The 19,832-nt window shown below is 45.7% G+C and overlaps 1 protein-coding gene across 3 annotated transcripts in view; it reads left to right on the top strand.

Annotated features, from left to right (window-relative positions):
- LOC147027384 (uncharacterized) overlaps positions 1-18,355 on the top strand; it is a 50,644-nt gene extending 32,289 nt beyond the window's left edge. For all 3 annotated transcript variants that reach the window (XM_085876743.1, XM_085876742.1, XM_085876744.1), the window contains 6 exons: positions 96-190; positions 5,416-6,627; positions 6,832-6,909; positions 7,162-7,241; positions 12,691-12,799; positions 16,285-18,355. In XM_085876743.1, the coding sequence (XP_085732869.1) occupies positions 96-190; positions 5,416-6,627; positions 6,832-6,909; positions 7,162-7,241; positions 12,691-12,799; positions 16,285-16,461 (1,751 nt within the window). In that variant the 3' untranslated portion in view covers positions 16,462-18,355. The remainder of the gene's footprint in view (positions 1-95; positions 191-5,415; positions 6,628-6,831; positions 6,910-7,161; positions 7,242-12,690; positions 12,800-16,284) is intronic.
- The last annotated feature ends 1,477 nt before the right edge of the window (positions 18,356-19,832 follow it).

The following is a 19,832-nucleotide window of genomic DNA, read 5'->3' as shown; positions in this document are numbered from 1 at the left end:
TAAGATCCTGTAAGGTTTGGATGTCACGTCACCATCGGTATACAGGTAGATACCTAATTACCTAATTGGCTTCATATTGTGTATTTCTGGATCAGATGTTGATGAAGAAACCGATACTTTGAACCTGCACAGCAGAATGTCTTTTGAGGATCCACTTTCTTCAAACGGCAGCGTCGCTGGACAAGATCAGGTAGGAAGATGTTCTTTAGTCGACCATTAATATCTGTCAGTAGATCAACAACTTGATGTGAATTTTCCACATTGAAGTGGGATGACTGGTGGTGATTTCAATTGTTCATTCGGATTTGAACAATTACACGGAACTGCTCTGTTGACTTGAGTTTCCCATTGTTAACTTATGTGGGTAATTTGTAATCGACGAAGAGACCGACTTTTGGACAAACATCCTGGCACAATGACCCAATCGTATAAAACGTCAAAGTGGAATCGCAATACAGTCAGCCTACACAGAAAGCTGGATAATTTATACATAGTTGGTGTACGCCTAAAGATGACTTTGTGCAAACAGTGCCCAATGCTGGTCTTCTTCTCCTTTAAGGGCCAAAAATAATTCCCACGTTCTTGTGGGGTTGTCCGGGGGAAGTTTTTGGCCCAACTTTCACAAACCAGCTGGCCAGGCATGACGATTGATTGAGTAGTTGGGGCATGAATTTGTAATTTGTACAGGGTGCTGGATATAGCCTGCCAACTAACTCTTCATGAAGAACACAGTGGGATCTTTAACATCCACCAACTAATCCCGGCAGACGGTACCCAGGTTTAACGTCCATCCTGAGGGATGGCACGCACATTGATGAATCATCCTGCCTGTGAAACACCGAGATGACAGTTTATAGGTGGGCCGAGATTCAAACCCAGGATAGACAGCTTTGGAGGTGAGTGTGCGTACCTGAAGGTCATCCTGACAACCCAAGCAGTGCCCAATGGTATTCAGAATTTTCATCGATTCACAACTTGCCACCGGTACCGGCTGTGTATGTAGTTATCTAGTCAAGTTGTGTTCGACTTCTGGTGACATTCACGATCAGATTTCTCCAACAGCCTTTACCTTTACAGTACAGCCTTTACCCCATCCATCAAGCACATGCAAGGTCTGCCTCCTCCTCTTCTTCCCTCAACCCTACCCAGCATGGTTGACTTCTCCAGACTTTTGTTTTCTGCCTCCATGATGTGTCCAAAGTATGACACTTTCTGTTTTAGCATCAGCTCTTCGAATGTACGTGGTGGTCTCATTTGTTCAAGCACTGATTTGTTTCTTCTTCTCGTAGTCCATGGAATTTTAAAACTTTTGTCTCCAACATCACATTTCAAAACTGTCAATCTTCTTCCTGTGTTTCTTTTTCATTGTCCACGACTCACATCCATACATTGGAAATATCAGAGCATTCACCAGCCGACTCTTGGGTTTGAGTTGTCGCATCTTTATCTTTCCAGATCGTTGTCAATCCTGACATTGCTGTCCTTCCCAACACCAACCATCTACTAATTTCTCCTCTACATTCTCCTAGCTTTTTCGCTTTACTTCTTCACTCTCTGCAGCAATTTCAACGAGTCCTCGTTACTTTCTGCTAACAGAGTGGTATCATCAACATACCTCTGGTCATCGATTTGTCTTCCTCCAATCCTGACTCCAGCCTCCATGTCATGCAAGTTTGATTTCCTCGTGATATCCTCACTATACAGATTGAACTAGTAAGGGGAGAGACCCTGTCTAACCCCTCTTCCAATTTCAAACCATTCTATCTCTCCATAATCTGTTATTACTGTCAGTTCTTGTTTCGTGTACAGGCTTCTTTTCAGACACAGCAGGTGCTCCAACATCCCCATTTCTTTCAGCATAATCCTCATCAATCCATGAGCAACACAATTGAAAGCGTTGCTTTCATCTATAAAACAGCAAGACACCTCCCTTTGATATTCCCCTGCTTTTTCCATGATCCACCTTGAGATTTGCGATTTGATCTCGAGTACCTCTTCCTCTTCTGAAACCTGCTTCCTCAACGGGTATTTCTTGCTGCATGAAATCTTCTATCCCGTGTTGAATGACCTTTAGTTATATCTTGCTGGCATTTAAAATTAAGGCAATGGTTCGATTACTTGAACATTCTCTTGCATCCCCTTCCTTGATGTCTGATGTTGGCTTAATGGTTAGGGTGGTGGCCTTTAGGTCCGAGGGTGCCGAGTTCAAATCCCGCTCAGCTGTTGAATTAATACCAAGTGGGGTTAACTCGGCCTGTTCATCCTTCCGAGGTCGGCAAAATGAGTGCCAGCATGCTGGTATACTGTCGGAGTGGCGACCCGTCCAGGATTGTGTCCAATAGCCAAGGAGACTGCTTAAGCAGCACCAACGCTCTGCACAGAGTATGGTCCCAATCTCCTCTCCCTTCCTTTGACAACAGTATATAGACTAATTGCTTCCAACCTTTTAGGCCACACAAGCCTGCTCCAGATCTGTGTGCAGATAGCTGTTAAAATTTTGATTGCCTCCTTCCCAACTACCATCAAGAGTTCGATTGGAATTTCATCGGTTCCTCCTGCTTTTCCATTTGCCTGCTCTTTGAAGGCTCTACGTACGTCACATTATATCGAAATTGTTTTTTGTTCATATTCTCTCTTTCTTCGAAGGTTGTCGTGTTCATATTGCTATCGTGTTTGTATAGAGTTTCAGTATAATCCTCCGTCTTTCTTTCACCTGTGTTCCTTCTGTCTGATCTTTTCCTGTTCTCCTCTTAAGGTAACAGCCCCAATCCTAGACCTAAACTTTCCTGTGATCTCTCTGATCTTTTTTTTTACGGATCTCTTGTTTTTCCTGCTCTGTTGTCACTTTCTATCTCTTATTATATTTATCTTTATCTTCATCTTTCCTAGCTTGTCTTTGGAACTTGGCATTTAGCCCCTTCATGTCCTCTCTTGATGTGCCTTTGGTCTTCATCTGGCTTTTTATGTCTGAAATATTTATTGCTTCTTGTGACAGCCATTTGGCCTTCTTTTTTCTGCTTGCTTTTGGGATGTTATTTTTTGTCCTCTTCTTTTGCAATGTCTTCAACCTCTTGCCGCAATTCATCCGGTATTTTGTCAACCAAGTCTAGCTCTGCAAAACGTATTTTCTTTTTAACCTTTATTACATATTATTTTGCTGTGTGTTCAAGGTCATGTCTGGTCAGAGTTTTTGATTTTTTTTTTCCCCCGACTTTTTTCAAGTTGACTGGTAGTTTTACTACAAGAAGTTCATGATCGGTTCCACAGCCTGTGCCTGGCAGAGTATTGGCAGATTTCACAACACTTCTCCATCTTCTAGTGTTTGGAATTTAGTCAATCTGATTTCGATGTTAAATCATCAGGTGAAGTCCTTGTGTACAAGCTACGCTTGGGTTGTTTGAACCAGGTGTTTGCAATTACGAGCTCATTCTCTACACACAACTTCAGCATTCGCTCTCCTGGCTCATTTTGGATCCCAAGTCCATGCTTTCATGCAATCCCTGGTGCTCCTGATTCTCCAATTTTTGCATTCCAGTTTCCCATAATCATTTCTCCCACTTTTGGAACAAACTCCCACCCTCTCTTTAATCGCACTCATTCCTCCATGTCTTCAAAACAGCTGTACACCACCATCTCATATATTCCGCCATCCAAAATGTTGATCTTTTCTACCCCCGTGAATCCACCCCAAACCCACTTCCTTCAAATTCCCTGTTTTCCTTCCTAAAAGTCCCCGTAGTGTCCATCTTGTTTATCCCGTGTACCCTGCCCCAATTCCTCTCCCTTCCACGGATCTCCTATTGGCTCTGTTCCCCATTATTTTGTGCTTCTGTCTCCCACCCCTCTTGTTTCCTGCCTTGTTATAGTTCTTACATGAGCCTCAACATGGTTTTACCAAAAAAAATTACAACATCTCCATGAGGCACCTGTTCTACGAGTTCCTGCAACTGTCCATAAAACCCCTCCACATTGTCTTCATCTGTTTCAGAATTTCGAGCATATATCTGAATGATGGTGGTGTTCACTGGATGTCCTTTCAACTGCACTGATATTAACCTTTCATTGACTTCGTCGTACCCCAGTACTGACTCTGCCGTCTTCCTCTTGCAAGTCACTGCTGCTCCATTTATTTTACAGGTTTCTTGACCAGAAAAAAAACACTTTGTAATTGTCAGATTGGATTTGCCCCAAAACTGTCCATATAAGTTCACTTATCTCCATAATTTCAGTTATTGTCCTCTCCATCTCTCTCTTTACATCTCACTTTCCTTGATTCATTGACCTAATATTCCATGTTCCGATTTTGTGAACATTCGGGAAGCTCAGAGTTCGACTTTCAGTTCTGGTGACCTCACTGACTGGATTTCCTTGTGGTTTTGATCCAGTCCCATCATAACGGCCAATCTGACTCATCAAAACACTTTACCCTTTCCCAGGAGCCATTTGGGTGCTTTCAAACCTGGGGGGGGGGGCTCATCATCCAGTACACCATAGCTTTATATATCTGAGATTTCTAATTATGATTGTTTTCTGGACCACAATCCAAAACTTCCTGTCAATTCAGGCAGATTTGCTATATTTTGAGCAGATTACATGTGTCTGCAGTTCACAATAGTGGGATGTGCTGGAAGTGCAGAAACCAATTGGGGAAATCTGGGTTAGTTGGTGAAAATATACCGAAACCACTTATTCTCGACAGCCAAATACACAGCAACAAGAGAGTATTCACTGAAACTGTTTAAGGGCAGGAGGTAAACGATGTATGCTGGATGTTTAGCAGGACAGGCAAACTATGTCTGTTGTTGCACTGAAAAGGTAGGGTGAAGTGTAGAAGTAGAATGTGACGTCATTGTCAGTTCTTCGTCTGATGACATGATCAGATGTGTTGTTCCCCGTTTTATATTTTTAATCCATTGCACAAATTTAATGATTCAACCGATCATTTTAATGAATGTTTTGTAGTTATGTCATTCATATGCCTGGTGTTGGTTTAATGGTAAGGGTGGTGGGCTTGGAATCCTTGGGTCCCGAGTTCAAATCCTGCTTTCCTGTTGAATTAATACCAGGTGGGGTTGATTCAGCCTGCCATCCTTCTGAGGTTGGCAAAATGAGTACCAGTTTACTGGGATGATTGAGTCGTTCGAGTATCCTGTGTTGGAGTGGTGACCCGTCCAGGATTGTGCCCAATAGTCGAGGAGGCTGCTTTGACAGCACTGATGCTCTGTACAGAGTATGGTCGTGATGGATGGATGGATTAGTCATGAATTGATCAAATATGGCAACCTCAATAAACCATTAAACAGCGATTGCATGCTTGTTTCTTACTTTGATGCTCAAGAGCTATTTGCATCATTTGATCAAAGGGCTGCCTTTGCAATCTACTGCAAATGATCGACTTTATTTTTTACTGTGCAGGTTCAAGAGCAGGACCACGAGGTTCGGAGCCAACCTTCTGCAGGATCACTCAGCGATGCCAAGGCTCTGAATCGGATGAAGCTCATCAAACAGATCCAGGATTCCTGGATGGCATCTTCGCAAAGTCTCAGCCTCGAGAGTCCAGTGATCCACTCATCGCAACTACACTCACCAAGAGAAAGCAATGATGAAGAGGCAATGGAGACACCACAAGAAGACGGTCCACCTCATTCAAACATCCCAGCTTTCCGTGAAGGTTTCACCAGTGGACATTCATCCGCAATTGCAAATGCAGAGGCGGATGATACACTTACGCAAACACCATCGAATGGCATTCCGTCTGATGTCTCGAACCCTTGTGTAGCTCAAGGTAATGCTATGCCAGAGCGAATTACAGACAAGCATAGAAATGCTATAGATTACAATCCACATCTGCATCATATTAACCCTGCGATTAAAAACAGGTCTCGTGTTGTTCGGAAAAAACTTGTTTTGAAGGAAACTCAATCAACCAATAACACCAGTGTAGTACCCTCAACCACAAAATTACCAGGAACCACTTGGAGATCAGGTTTGAGTGAAAATGCAAAACCTCAATTAGCCTCTCTCTTCGAACAGAATAAGGGCGGCGACAAAGAAAATGTCCGTTTTACCAAGGAAGTGTTCCCGAGTGATGCATGGCTTAAACAAAGCAGCTGTTCAATGTCAGTGGAAAATTCATTTGTTGATGATGTACAAACGTCTGGCATGTCTCAAGACGTCATGCCAGCCGTCGATGAAAACTTTCTCGACACACGGTCCTTACCTTCTCATAGTCAGATGTGGCACAATGATGCTTATTTGGATGTAAAAAATATCAGAAACATTCCTCACTTTCCTCCGAGTCAAAACCACCAGCTGCAGGAGTGCACCAGTACCTCGAAGCCACCCAGAGGTTCTTGTTACGCTCAGGAAACATGGATAAATAAGTCGCCAAAGACACAACACCGAAGAATGCATGCCGAAAGCTTCAGTGTTCCTCAAAATGATCAAAACCACCTCCACCGGCCTCGATCGCAAGTGTCGGGGCCGGGGCCCGCAGGTGTAGCCGCGTCCACCACTGCTTCCAGGCTCACTTCCATATCTTCATCGAGAAGATCTGCAAAGTTAAATTGCTTGAAAATGGCAGCGCAGGACATCGTGATGACCCTGAAAAGACTTGCATCTTGGCAGGTGAGGAGTCCAGGAGGGTCTCCCGTTTTGTGGACTTGCATGTATGTCCCGTAATCACCGGAAATGTGTAAATATTTTTGCCGTAGCGTTACAAGTTGAGCTGTTACCATATCAACAATGGATTGTTCTTAAATTTCCAGTATATTGGGTGGAGATGTGTAGTTTTTGCCAAAAATAATGTTTGTGGTTTATTTATTGTTCTAGAATGAGACCTTAGCGATTGCCAAAGCCATGCTACGATCAACAACGAAAAGCCACAAGATCAACTCTGCGGCCTGGTTGGTAAGAAGGAAAACGTCATTTTATTTCCTAACTTTAAACACCATGATCGAATCATCCGCAGCTCTTTTATGTTTTGCACACATCTTTGAGTGAATAAAAAGAACGATTAAATAATCGAATAACTTGAACGACACAAGGAGCATTAGTATCATTATTCTAATGGGATTTCTTTAGCAGAGGAAGTGCACAAGTAGCATAGAAAGGTTGTCACGGCATTGGCATAAGCTTGCGTTTGCTTGATGCCTGGTACAGGTTCTCCTGACATTGGAAGCAGGACAGAAGGACCTGCAGGAACTCTACGGTCACTTAGAGCGTGTCTGCACCGAAAGAGGGTATGGTTAACAACTCATTTGTGCCAACTCAGATGCATAACAAATGTTGGAACTTTGACTTTCTTTCCATCGATAAGGTCTTGCTATAATTGTCACATTTTATCATCCACTTGTTATATATAATATCATCCACATTCCGAACAAACTGCAGTGCATGTTATCTTCATGCAACTCATAAGTGAATCATGCATGTACAGTACATCGATCGTTTGAATTGTTCGTTGTAAAGTTGTACGAATCGCTTCTGGTTCGAGGATTGTTACATGTGTCGGTTAAATCTACGGCTGCTGCTTCCACCATATCAGAGTTAAGTTTTCCGAACAGGACCCGTCGTGCTTTTACCTCCGTCACCGAAGGTGGGCGTAGGTGATGGTTTCATCCCTGTCTGTCCGTCTGTGATCAGGATATCTCAAAAAGTTGTGGACGGATTTGGACGAATTTTTGGTGGCCATGTTGTTTGTGTGATGAGGAAGAATTGGTTAGATTTTGTTGAATATCTGAATCTGGATCCGAGAATTTTTTTTAACTGATTCTTCACCATTGAGAGATCGGGCCAAAAATGATATATAGCACGATTTCTGAAAAAGTTATACATGACAATAAGGATGGAACTCTGTGGATGACTTGGTTAGGTGACAAGAACAAGCCGATTAAATTTTAGTGAGGAATTGCCACATTATGGCAGGAAAGCCGAGAGGTATGCAATGCTCACTCTGTGTAGCCTGGATTCGAATCCCAACCCAGCTCTAAACTGTCCTCCCGGCGTTTCGTAGCGTAGGCTGGGTGATTCATCACTGTGCGTGTCGTCTCTCAGATGGACGATAAACTGGGCGTCACATCTGCCGGAATCCCTCGCCCCTCTCCCTCCCAACAATACCCCCTCTCTCCCACCCCTATCCCTCTTTCTGACCCCGACCCCTCTCCTTCCCCCCCACCCTCCCCCTCTCGATCCACTCCTCTATCTCTCTCTCCCACCCTACCCCTGGTCCCCCAACTTTCACCCATGTTGAGAGGACTGCAGCATGTGCGAATCAGATTCAGAGCCGACTGGAGGGGTGCAAAGGTCACTGTATGTACGAGCTGTTGGTTCTGAATGCTTCCACCACAGCTCTCATTGTGCGTGTGTGCGTGTGTGCGTGTGTGCGTGTGCGTGTGCGCGTGTGTGTGTGTGTGTGTCGTTGATTGGTATCTACATATGCGGGTTTCAGAATGTGGAATGGAGTCCTCCCAGGTCGGGTTCAAAGTATCCCCCTTCATTTTGATAAGGGGGTCACGATTCATGGACCAAGATGTGAAGTTTTCTGTTCTCAAAGATTTGTGCTGAGGGATCTCTTTAGGATCATCGCTGAACCCCGGACAGCTTCCAACTGTAGTTCGTTTGTAATAATATTCCCAGGGATGGTTTTATCTCACCTGTAAAGTGGTTCCCAGGAGCTTATGGGATGGCGCGTCGTCCGTCTGTCCGTCCACAAATACTTGCAACTTCTTCTCAGAAACTACACATTTGATTTCAATGAAATTTGACCACAACTTTCATCACCTGTGATGGCATACAAAATGGGGCCTGAAGGAGTCTATGGAGGGAGATTACGAGTGTGGGGGGGGGGTGTTGCCCCCCAAAGAGGTATTTGCTTTCTTCTCAGAAACGATACACACAATTCTGATGAAACTTCATTGCAACCTTCATCACCCATGACATACCAAAGTTTGTTCAGGACATTTGCAAAATCTGCTCTAAGGGGGATTAAGGGGGGGGTTGCCCCCCAAAATATGTATTTTTTTTCTTCTCCAAAACTACACGTACATGTCCAATAAGATTCTCCCACCATCTTCACCACCTGTAATGTACTAAAGTTTGTTCAGGACATTCAAAAAATTGGGGGGAGGGGGGTTGCCCCCCAAAATATGTATTTGCTTTCTTCAAAACTACACATACAATTCCGTTGAAACTTGACCACCATCTTCAACACCCATGATGTACTAAAGTTTGTTCACAACATAAAAAAATAAAATTGTGGTCTCAGGGGTTCTACGGGGAGGTTGCCCCCAAAATATGTATTTGCCTTTTGTCTGAAGCCACACACACAATTTCGATGAAACTTGACCACAACCTTTATCACCCGTGATATACCAAGGTTTGTTTGTGGCATTAAAAAAAAACATCCATCGGTATTTACTTTCTTCTCCATTATATTGTTACGGCTGTGGAAATTCGCAGAACACCATATAGGTCCTTAGTTCAGTTATGCCGATAAGTCCGTGTTCAGTTAGATTTCCCCACCGTTGTTTAATGGGATTTATTCGTGTCACCCTGGCTCTGATCTTTGAGTTAGCCGTTTTTCTTTTGCTGTCGTTATTTTGGACCAACCACTTGACCACAACCACGATCAACACCAACCACGATCACCTCAACCACCAACCACAACAACCATGATCGCCTCAACCACCAACCACAACAACCACGCCACCTCAACCACCACCGCGTTTTCTACCTCAGCACACGGTTGCCAGAGGCCTGGCCTTCATTGAGGGAAAGCAGGCGGCCCCCGTCCCCCCCCTCCCCCGAACGAATGGCGTCTCCATGGTGGATTTCACCCTGCGAGGGACAAAGACAACTACCGCGGCGGCGCGCGTCCCTAATTTGGCAGGAAAACGCTTCCTTCTGGAAGTTTCCCGCATGTTCTGGAAGGAAGGGTGGGAGTTGAGGAGGGGTGGGGCGTGGGTATAAAAAGGAGGAACGCGAGCGCGGAAAAGAAGAGTGGGAGAGTCGTCACCAGGAACACGAGCGCCGAGGAGAATTGCTCTCTCTCTGTCTCTGTCTCTCTCTCTGTCTCTGTCTCTCTCTCTGTCTCTGTCTCTCTCTCTCTCTCTCTCTCTCTCTCTCTCTCTCTCTCTCTCTCTCTCTCTCTCTCTCTCTCTCTCTCTCTGTCTCTCTCTCTCTCTCTCTCTCTCTCTCTCTCTCTCTCTCTCTCTCTCTCTCTCTCTCTCTCTCTCTCTCTCTCTCTCTCTCGTGAGCGAGGTGGCGCTCCGGACCGAGGGCTCTCTGGGTCGGTCGTGACGAGAACAGGCGAAGGAGGACGGAGCCCAGGAAATCACCACACGGTCACGTTTTCCTTCTTTTTCTTTTCGGGGTTTTCGTATGAGAGATGTGGCGCCGTGTCCTTAAGTAAACCTGTTTAAGTAATTGTACACAATAAATCGACAACGGTTGTAGTTCTTGTCGTGCTTTTGTTGATTGCATTGCTTTTCTTTGCCTTGCATAAATGCATGCGTTTTTGCCTTGCCTAATTGTATACGTTCATGCCTGCATACGTGCTATGGTAATAAATGTCCTTGTGTGAATGTTAACCCATTCGTTGTGTCCTCTTTCCCCAATTGAACTGCTATCTTGCTTTCGGAATAATAGCGGGCTTTTTAATAGCCGATAAAATAATTGGGTCCAGCGAGGTTTCGCGATAATACACCGCTCGGTTATCCCAGAACGGAACGAACCGCTTAAGCGGTTCGTGTCCAAGCAGACCTCGCTGAGGTACGGTCTCTCGGTAGTCTGCCTGTGCGAATTCTTAGGTATATCGATAATTCGGCGATTGACCCTGTCGCGCGTGGGTAGAGTGTTGACTAGGCCGTGGTGTGCGCTTGGAGCACACCCGTGACTGGTTTCCGGCGTTGTTCCGGAAGGTCGCGACTGAATTGTCCATCCGGTGGGCGAGACGGCCGCCATTGGCTAAAGCGGCTGTTCGCACGCTGGGTGGGCAGTAGATTCGTAACAATATATTCTGTGGGTCGTCCATGCCTCCCAGAGGTTGCCTAGTTATCTTATCCAGCCGCTACCAGATGAACGCCCAGGGGTACTGCCCCGATGTTTAATATCACTGCGAGGTTCTTTGTCATCATTCCTGTTGATCCAGCTCCCACTGGTACAACTTTGGCATTCTTCGGCTTCCAGGAACTTCTCACTTCTTGAGTTCTTGGTATTTGGTCATTTTCTTGAGTTCTGCGTCTTTTAGTCCCAAATCACTGATATTAACACTTCAATCAACAATGCCTTCTTCTCTTTTTTTTGTACCTAAGTATGATATCTGGTCGCAACACTTTGTTTTCGATGTTCACGCTCGATGGGATCATTAGTTCGTACGTGAGCAGTAGGTACTTCCATATTTTCAGTGATTACTTTTGGTTCATTTTTCCCACAAATTTTCTAGAACTGGGATATCAAAGATTTTGCAGATGTGCAGTGGATTACATTATATACTCTGTTGTATCATTGTGTGTACAGCTGTCCTGAGATAAGTTTGTTTGTGTGTGTGTGTTTGGTCATTATGCATAACCTATCATTCCCTTTACTAACCACACCTCCACCCCTCACCTTTCTCTCTTCTTTTTTTCTGTCTCTGTCTCTGTCTCTCCCTCCCACAGTATGGCAACATTTCGTAAGCCATAGCTCTCCCCACCTCCCCTCCCCCCTTCCTCGCTCTTCCCCCCTTCGTACGTTCCCCTCCCTCCTGCTTCCTCTCCCCTCCCTCTCTCCTCTCTCCTCTATCTCTCTCTCTCTCTCTCTCTCTCTCTCTCTCTCTCTCTCTCTCTCTCTCTCTCTCTCTCTCTCTCTCTCTCTCTCTCTCTCTCTCTCTCTCTCTCTCTCTCTCTCTCTCTCTCTCTTCTCTCTCTCTCTCTCTTCTCTCTCTCTCTCTCTTCTCTCTCTCCTCTCTCTCTCTCCCTCCCCTCCCTCCTCTCTCACCCCTCCCCCAATATCCCCTTCAGCGAAGCGACGGGTTGTATTTGCGAGTAATCACTAAAGCTACAGATCATAGCAATGTATGTGACATGGGGTACATGGATAATATGGATATCTGAGCAATAATAGCAGTGGGCCATAATCGTAGCGTGTTCAGTTAACGATGTTATTTTTTGTTCAGAATGAGCACGTGAGGTGAGCCTAGGTGTTCTACTGAGTGCCGTTATAGTTTTATGTTGTTATGTTTTTGTGTGTTGATGACCTGTGAACAGGTAAGCCGACTACATTAACAAGCTGGCCGAATGTGCTGCAGTGTGCACACAAAGTATGGCTATTTGAATATAAATATGGAGGAATTTTGTATTTGATACTTTGTAGAATGTCCCACCAACTTTATTTATCATGTCCGACACAAACTGAGCTTGATTTGCTATCATTTGAATTTTCATCAACCATAAAAAATGCATGCCTGTTTGTATAATGGAAATATTATTTGTCCTTGGGTACACCCCAAAATAAAATTCGAATCCCTTTTTCAAATCCATTTCTCTTGAGGTCTCATGGTGTTTGATGAGAATACGGTGAGAACCTCATGAGATGTTCAGAGAAATGCATTTGAAAATTTTAGGTGGAAAATATGTAAATGTTGTTACAAATGAAAACTCAGTGAAATAGCCAGTTCTTTGAAATGGTTTGTCATCGATATGCTGTGTGCAGAATGTGTGCAGACGATGCTCATTACCTGCTTGTGGCTATAAGGAGGGATCTCTGGAAACTTCAGGGTCAGTTGACGGTCGTATGTGCTGATTTGAGACGAGAGCTGGAGGTAAGGACAGGAGGGAAGTTAGAGGTTTGGATAATATTACAACTGGTGCAATGGCAAGATGAAAGTTTGAGGTATGGATGAGATGGGAGTTGGGGGTGTGAATGAGATGGGAGTCGGGGGTATGGACGAGATGGGAGTCGGGGGTATGGACGAGATGGGAGTTGGGGGTATGGGCGAGATGGGAGTCGGGGGTATGGACGAGATGGGAGTCGGGGGTATGGACGAGATGGGAGTCGGGGTATGGACGAGATGGGAGTCGGGGGTGTGGACGAGATGGGAGTCGGGGGTATGGACGAGATGGGAGTCGGGGGTATGGACGAGATGGGAGTCGGGGGTATGGACGAGATGGGAGTCGGGGTATGGACGAGATGGGAGTTGGGGGTATGGGCGAGATGGGAGTCGGGGGTGTGGACGAGATGGGAGTCGGGGGTGTGGACGACATGGGAGTCGGGGTGTGGACGACATGGGAGTCGGGGGTGTGGACGAGATGGGAGTCGGGGGTGGACGAGATGGGAGTCGGGGGTGGACGAGATGGGAGTCGGGGGTGGGGTGTGGACGAGATGGGAGTCGGGGGTGTGGACGAGATGGGAGTCGGGGGTGTGGACGAGATGGGAGTCGGGGGTGTGGACGAGATGGGAGTCGGGGGTGTGGACGAGATGGGAGTCGGGGGTGTGGACGAGATGGGAGTCGGGGGTATGGACGAGATGGGAGTCGGGGGTATGGACGAGATGGGAGTCGGGGTATGGACGAGATGGGAGTTGGGGGTATGGGCGAGATGGGAGTCGGGGGTGTGGACGAGATGGGAGTCGGGGGTGTGGACGACATGGGAGTCGGGGGTGTGGACGACATGGGAGTCGGGGGTGTGGACGAGATGGGAGTCGGGGGGTGGACGAGATGGGAGTCGGGGGGTGGACGAGATGGGAGTCGGGGGTGGGGTGTGGACGAGATGGGAGTCGGGGGTGTGGACGAGATGGGAGTCGGGGGTATGGACGAGATGGGAGTCGGGGGTGTGGACGAGATGGGAGTCGGGGGTGTGGACGAGATGGGAGTCGCGGGTGTGGACGAGATGGGAGTCGGGGGTATGGACGAGATGGGAGTCGGGGGTATGGACGAGATGGGAGTCGGGGGTATGGACGAGATGGGAGTCGGGGGTATGGACGAGATGGGAGTCGGGGGTATGGACGAGATGGGAGCCGGGGGTATGGACGAGATGGGACGTTAGGGGAAATGACGAGATATATGGAGATATGGCTGAATTGGAAGCATGGAACAGGTTTGAGATCCAAGATCATGTGAGATATGGGGGGAGTGATGGGTGGGGTTGGTTTAGATTCTTGATTCACTGTAGAGGGAAGGAGGCAGGCTGTATGAGATTTTTATGTGGAAAATGAAGGAATGTATATACTTCAAGTTGCAAGAAATAACAAGAAAAAGAGCAATCAGAGATTGCAGACCCTCACCAGGACTTCTTTTGAGTGGTGTATATTTATCGGTTTTAGGGTAAATACAATATGGCTGCAAAACCATGTGACCTATGACATCATATGTATGAACCGTCTGTTCCTCATGGACAGGTGGTTCTAGTTGTAAAGGGTCACCTCGATCTGTTCGGCCACTCTGATTTTTTTAAGGTTAAAAAAAAACAAAAAAACAATTTGGCTGCCGAATCACGTGACCGATGACGTCATCATTTTTTTTATTCTATGGCCCATTTTATCCCAAGATAACCCTCAAAAATTTTTCATACTGATCAGATGTAGTGTTCTACAAATGCAATTATGACGTCATAACGAAGGCAGGTATGACGTCGTAAAAAAATCACACATTTCCCATGAGGAGTACTTGCTACGTGCCAAGTTTCAATTTTTTCCTCGGTGCGGTTTCAGCGATAAAGGTCCAAAGTTGTTTTTTCCCCCCATTTTTCCAATATGATTGTCACTCCACGTGACCTATGAGGTAATAATTATCATTAAAACATTCTGCATGAGTCGTCGCACCAATGGTGAAAATTTTGTCTCAATCTGACAAGCGGTTGTGGAGAAAAGCACGAAAGTTCTGTGCGGACAGACAGACAGACAGACAGACAAACAAACGGACCCAAATGCAATGTACCCTCTCCTTCGGCGAGGGTAATGAACAAGAAATACACCTGTGTTTTCACACCAAAATCTGCAAATGCAATTTGATCACACTGAGGGAATTTCTATCTAACGATTCCACGACCCTCCCTATTTACTCGAGGATGCTTGTGTCCTTCCAGTGACCCCTCCTTGTGGAACATCCAAATTCCAGGTGGAATGCGCATTTCACCTCTTTTATTCCTCACGTCTCCCATCCAGGAAACCACCATACAGAATGATGTTAGTCTGTCTCACTCTTCCCTCCAGGGCTTCAAGCAAGCAGTGTGCCACCATCTCTTATCCCCAGCTCTACTCCATGATCTTTATGACCCCCATTAACCTTTCTTGACTCGGCCTGTCATCCTTCTGAGGTTGGCAAAATGAGTGCCAGCTTGCTGGTATCCTGTGTCGGAGTGGTGACCCATCCTGTGTTGTGCCCAATAGCCAAGGAGACTGCTTCGGCAGCACCAACGCTCTGCACAGAGTATGGTCCCAGTGGATGGATTAACCTTTCATAACCCAACCATCTTATTTGCTAGTTTCAATTCTCTCTCTCTCTCTCTCTCTCTCTCTCTCTCTCTCTCTCTCTCTCTCTCTCTCTCTCTCTCTCTCTCTCTCTCTCTCTCTCTCTCTCTCTCTCTCTCTCTCTCTCTCTCTCTCTCTCTCTCTCTCTCTCTCTCTCTCTCTCTCTCTCTCTCTCTCTCTCTCTCTCTCTCTCTCTCTCTCTCTCTCTCTCTCTCTCTCTCTCTCTCTCTCTCTCTCTCTCTCTCTCTCTCTCTCTCTCTCTCTCTCTCTCTCTCTCTCTCTCTCTCTCTCTCTCTCTCTCTCTCTCTCTCTCTCTCTCTCTCTCTCTCTCTCTCTCTCTCTCTCTCTCTCTCTCTCTCTCTCTCTCTCTCTCTCTCTCTCTCTCTCTCTCTCTCTCTCTCTCTCTCTCTCTCTCTCTCTCTCTCTCTCTCTCTCTCTCTCTCTCTCTCTCTCTCTCTCTCTCTCTCTCTCTCTCTCTCTCTCTCTCTCTCTCTCTCTCTCTCTCTCTCTCTCTCTCTCTCTCTCTCTCTCTCTCTCTCTCTCTCTCTCTCTCTCTCTCTCTCTCTCTCTCTCTCTCTCTCTCTCTCTCTCTCTCTCTCTCTCTCTCTCTCTCTCTCTCTCTCTCTCTCTCTCTCTCTCTCTCTCTCTCTCTCTCTCTCTCTCTCTCTCTCTCTCTCTCTCTCTCTCTCTCTCTCTCTCTCTCTCTCTCTCTCTCTCTCTCTCTCTCTCTCTCTCTCTCTCTCTCTCTCTCTCTCTCTCTCTCTCTCTCTCTCTCTCTCTCTCTCTCTCTCTCTCTCTCTCTCCTAATAACGATTCTAATGGACGTTTGTTTCTTTTCAGCTCGATATATCAAAAGGTAACGAGATCGCAGCAACAAGGGACAGGGAGCAGTCCTGTTTTCCCACCTTCAAATCCCTCTCCTTGGTGCGGCAGTCATCCAAATCATATCCTACTCCTCTCTTTTGGCCAAGTGAAGAATATGAGGAAGGGACAATGACAAGAGGATGTGAAGAATGAAAATGCACACTCTCCTTCACGCGTAGGTCACACCGACGATTCCAAGTGACCGTGACATTTAATTACTTTATTTAATATATTAGGATAGGTAAAGCATCTTAATTGTTATGAACGATGGCACATTTGTGTTACATCCCGGGCAGCTTTGTATGCGACCGTTTGCCTCAAAGGGAAGAGCTTTGTTCTCTTGCTGTCGATGTTTGAACTTTTCTCACTCTGCGATTTCGACAAACTCTCATTAAGATGAAGAAGACAATAATAGAATTAGAAAAGCACAATCAACAGGAGTAAAATGATCATCATGATCATCATCATCATCATCAACTCGTTTTCAGTCCGCCACAGCACAAAGACCTCGCTAAAAACACGTTGAGGGTACTTGACAATCTTGCCATGCATACCAATTGCCAGGCTTGGTGAGAGAGAGCTTGGAGAGGAGTTTGTAATTTGTTCAGATTGCCGGCGATAACTCGCCGATAGAGAAGGACATCGTGGGATGGTTAACGTCCACCAACTAATGCTGGCAGACCGGACGCCCAGTTTAACGTCCATCCGAGGGACGGCACACACAATTATGAATCACCCTGGGATGACAGTTTATAGCAGGGTCGGGATTCGAATCCAGGTTAGACGGCTTATATGTGGGTGTGCATACCTGTCGGGTATCCTACAAGCCCCACTAACACTATACTCTCATTCAGTTAATCTTTGAGGTTTATCCGTGGTATGGGAGCTTGGGACATGTATTGCTTGACTAATTGCCCTGGTTTTTATCCCCCGCCGCGTGGTGGAAGGGGGATATTGTTGTCACCCGGGTCATCCATCCGTCCGTCCGTCCGGCTGTCCATCCGGCTGGCTGGGCGTCAACATTTATAGTTGTGAGTGCAATAACTCATAAACTGTTCGCCATATCGATTTGAAATTTGGGTCACACATGTACCACCTGAAAAGGAAGAACCTTATTGATTTTGGGCTTGGCCGGATCCAAGATTGCCAACTGAGGCGGCCATCTTGAAAAAAATGTTTTTTGCAATAAATGGAAAACCGCTTATCTGATTTCAATTATTTTTCAATGGCGGTTGATTTTGGGCGTGGCCGGATCCAAGATGGCCGACTGGGGCGGTCATCTTGAAAACAAGATGGCCGACTGGGGCGGCCATCTTGAAAAAAATGTTTTTTGTAATAAATGGAAAACCGCTTTTCTGATTTCAATTATTTTTCAATGGTGGGGGATTCCCCATCTCTGATGTGTATATTTAATGTCATGTTGCATGACGACAAGGACATCACGGCAATCAGACATATTGAAACTGCACGTATGGGATTTGAACCACTTTGAAATGTTCTTAGAGCACCCATCTTTAAACGAGGACCAATATTTCAGGCATTTGGTATGACATACACGTCTACACTATGGTCATCTCACCCCCCAACCCACAGTTTGTCACCATTGACCATCGACCGAGGGACTCCCGTCGGTCCCTTGGATCCTGGCACCCAATATGGAAGGTGCAACACCTTAACATTCATCCTTAATCCCAGCAGGTGTATCAAGGAATTCCTGAACCCCAAGGGTTAAATGTTATCCTGCCGTTTTACTCCCCTTTGTCTTCCCAGAATCGGGCGGTCTTCCAAATCTTTGGGAGGTTAGACAAGATCAAAGACAATCAGCAACTGGCCTCGTGACACCTGTTGATGGCGGTAATAATAAATCCGTTTGTGATGCCCCTCTCATTTTCTCTTCTTGTATTAACTAGCGTAACTACAGCTATAAATAGACCCTGGCAACTTTGAATATATTTCGAATATACATACATTACCTGGGTTCTGGACTGCACCTTTTGCGTGTGGACAGCAGAACCATCCTGCCCTCAATAAACAAAGTGTACACTTGGTTGCTCAAACTCTCTTTATTACCTCTGCCACCAAAGGTGAAGGAGGTTATGTTTTCACCCTTTTCTGTTTGTCTGTCTGTTTGTTTTTCTGTGTACAGGATATCTCAAAAAGTTGTGGACGGATTCGGACGAAACTTGGTGGACAGGTTGGGTGTGTCACAAGGACGAATTGATTCGATATTGGCGAAAATCCGCATCTGGATCCGATAATTATTTTAGTTTTTTAAGTGATTCTTCACTATTGAGAGATGAGGCCAAAATCGTTATAGTGCCATGTAGCATGATATTTCAGGGATGTATTGGGCCCGATATGTTCTCGTGGATCAGGCATTACGTGGTGGAGGTATGCGCTCTACCTGGTGCCCTTCTAGTTCTTTCTGTGGCCTCACTGGCCTGGCCACCTCTGTCGGCTATTGCTCTGAGTATCGTGTAACGACCTTAAGTCTGCGATCACACGCTGATTCCACCGAGCACCTCATGAAGGCTCTGTTGCTCGACCAGAGGTGCTGTCCAGGCAGGAATTAGCAATTTGTTCAAGATTCCTGCGATAGCTCGCTTACTCTTCCTCAAAAGGCGAGGTGTATCTTTCACGTTTGACAGCTAATGCTAACCGTCAGAACACCCGGCTTAACGTCCATCAAAAGGACGGTGCACTTGGTGATGTATCTATCACCATACCTGTGAAACACGGGCCAGGTGTGTAACCCAGGCCGGATAGCTCAAAGACGAGTGCACTACCTCTGAGCTACCCTGTAAACCTCTTTGGGTAAACCATGTCTGTGTGAATGATACTCGGGTTGCTTCACAGGTCGTACTTTACTCGCACGTATCGGTATTTACCTTCACCAACTGTCCGTTAGACCCGACCGAGACCGGGCGATCGATCCGAGCACTGTTTGGGGAATCTCATCATTGTTGTTTATCACAATATCACCTCGTCGTCTATTCCACTAGAACACGTTAATGAAAGACCGGTTTTGATCCCAATCTCAATCAGACGTGACTCGTGATTGTGGGTGGTGCAGTTTGGAGGGATTCCAACGCTGCTGTTCCACCTGTAACATGATCATGCACATTGAATATCCATCAATGTATCTTTCACACGAGTACGTCTAACCTTTTCCGAATTCAGGTGTAAGTTGACCATCCTACCTCATATATATATATATATATATATATATATATATATATATATATATATATATATATATATATATATATATATATATATATATATACACATAATCACTTGAGTGGTGAGTTCCATTAGTGAGCCTCTATTGTCACATAATTTCAGGCAAAAAATTATTCCAACAACAAATGGTTTATCAAGAAAGATTGCCTTTTCTGAAAGCTTTGAAAGACAAATTGGAGGCCTTAAAGCCATGAATAACACATCCGTCGTCACAGCTGCACTCCATTGAGGGTTCGTTTAAACAAAGAAAAATAACATATGACGTCACAGACGAAGCAGAT

Source organism: Eptatretus burgeri, chromosome 4, assembly GCF_056783735.1.
Source record: "Eptatretus burgeri isolate ZD-2024b chromosome 4, Ebu_testis_v1, whole genome shotgun sequence".
Classification (NCBI taxonomy): Eukaryota; Metazoa; Chordata; class Myxini; order Myxiniformes; family Myxinidae; genus Eptatretus; species Eptatretus burgeri.
Note: the sequence above shows the minus strand (reverse complement) of the source record. Positions and strands in the feature narration are given on the sequence as shown.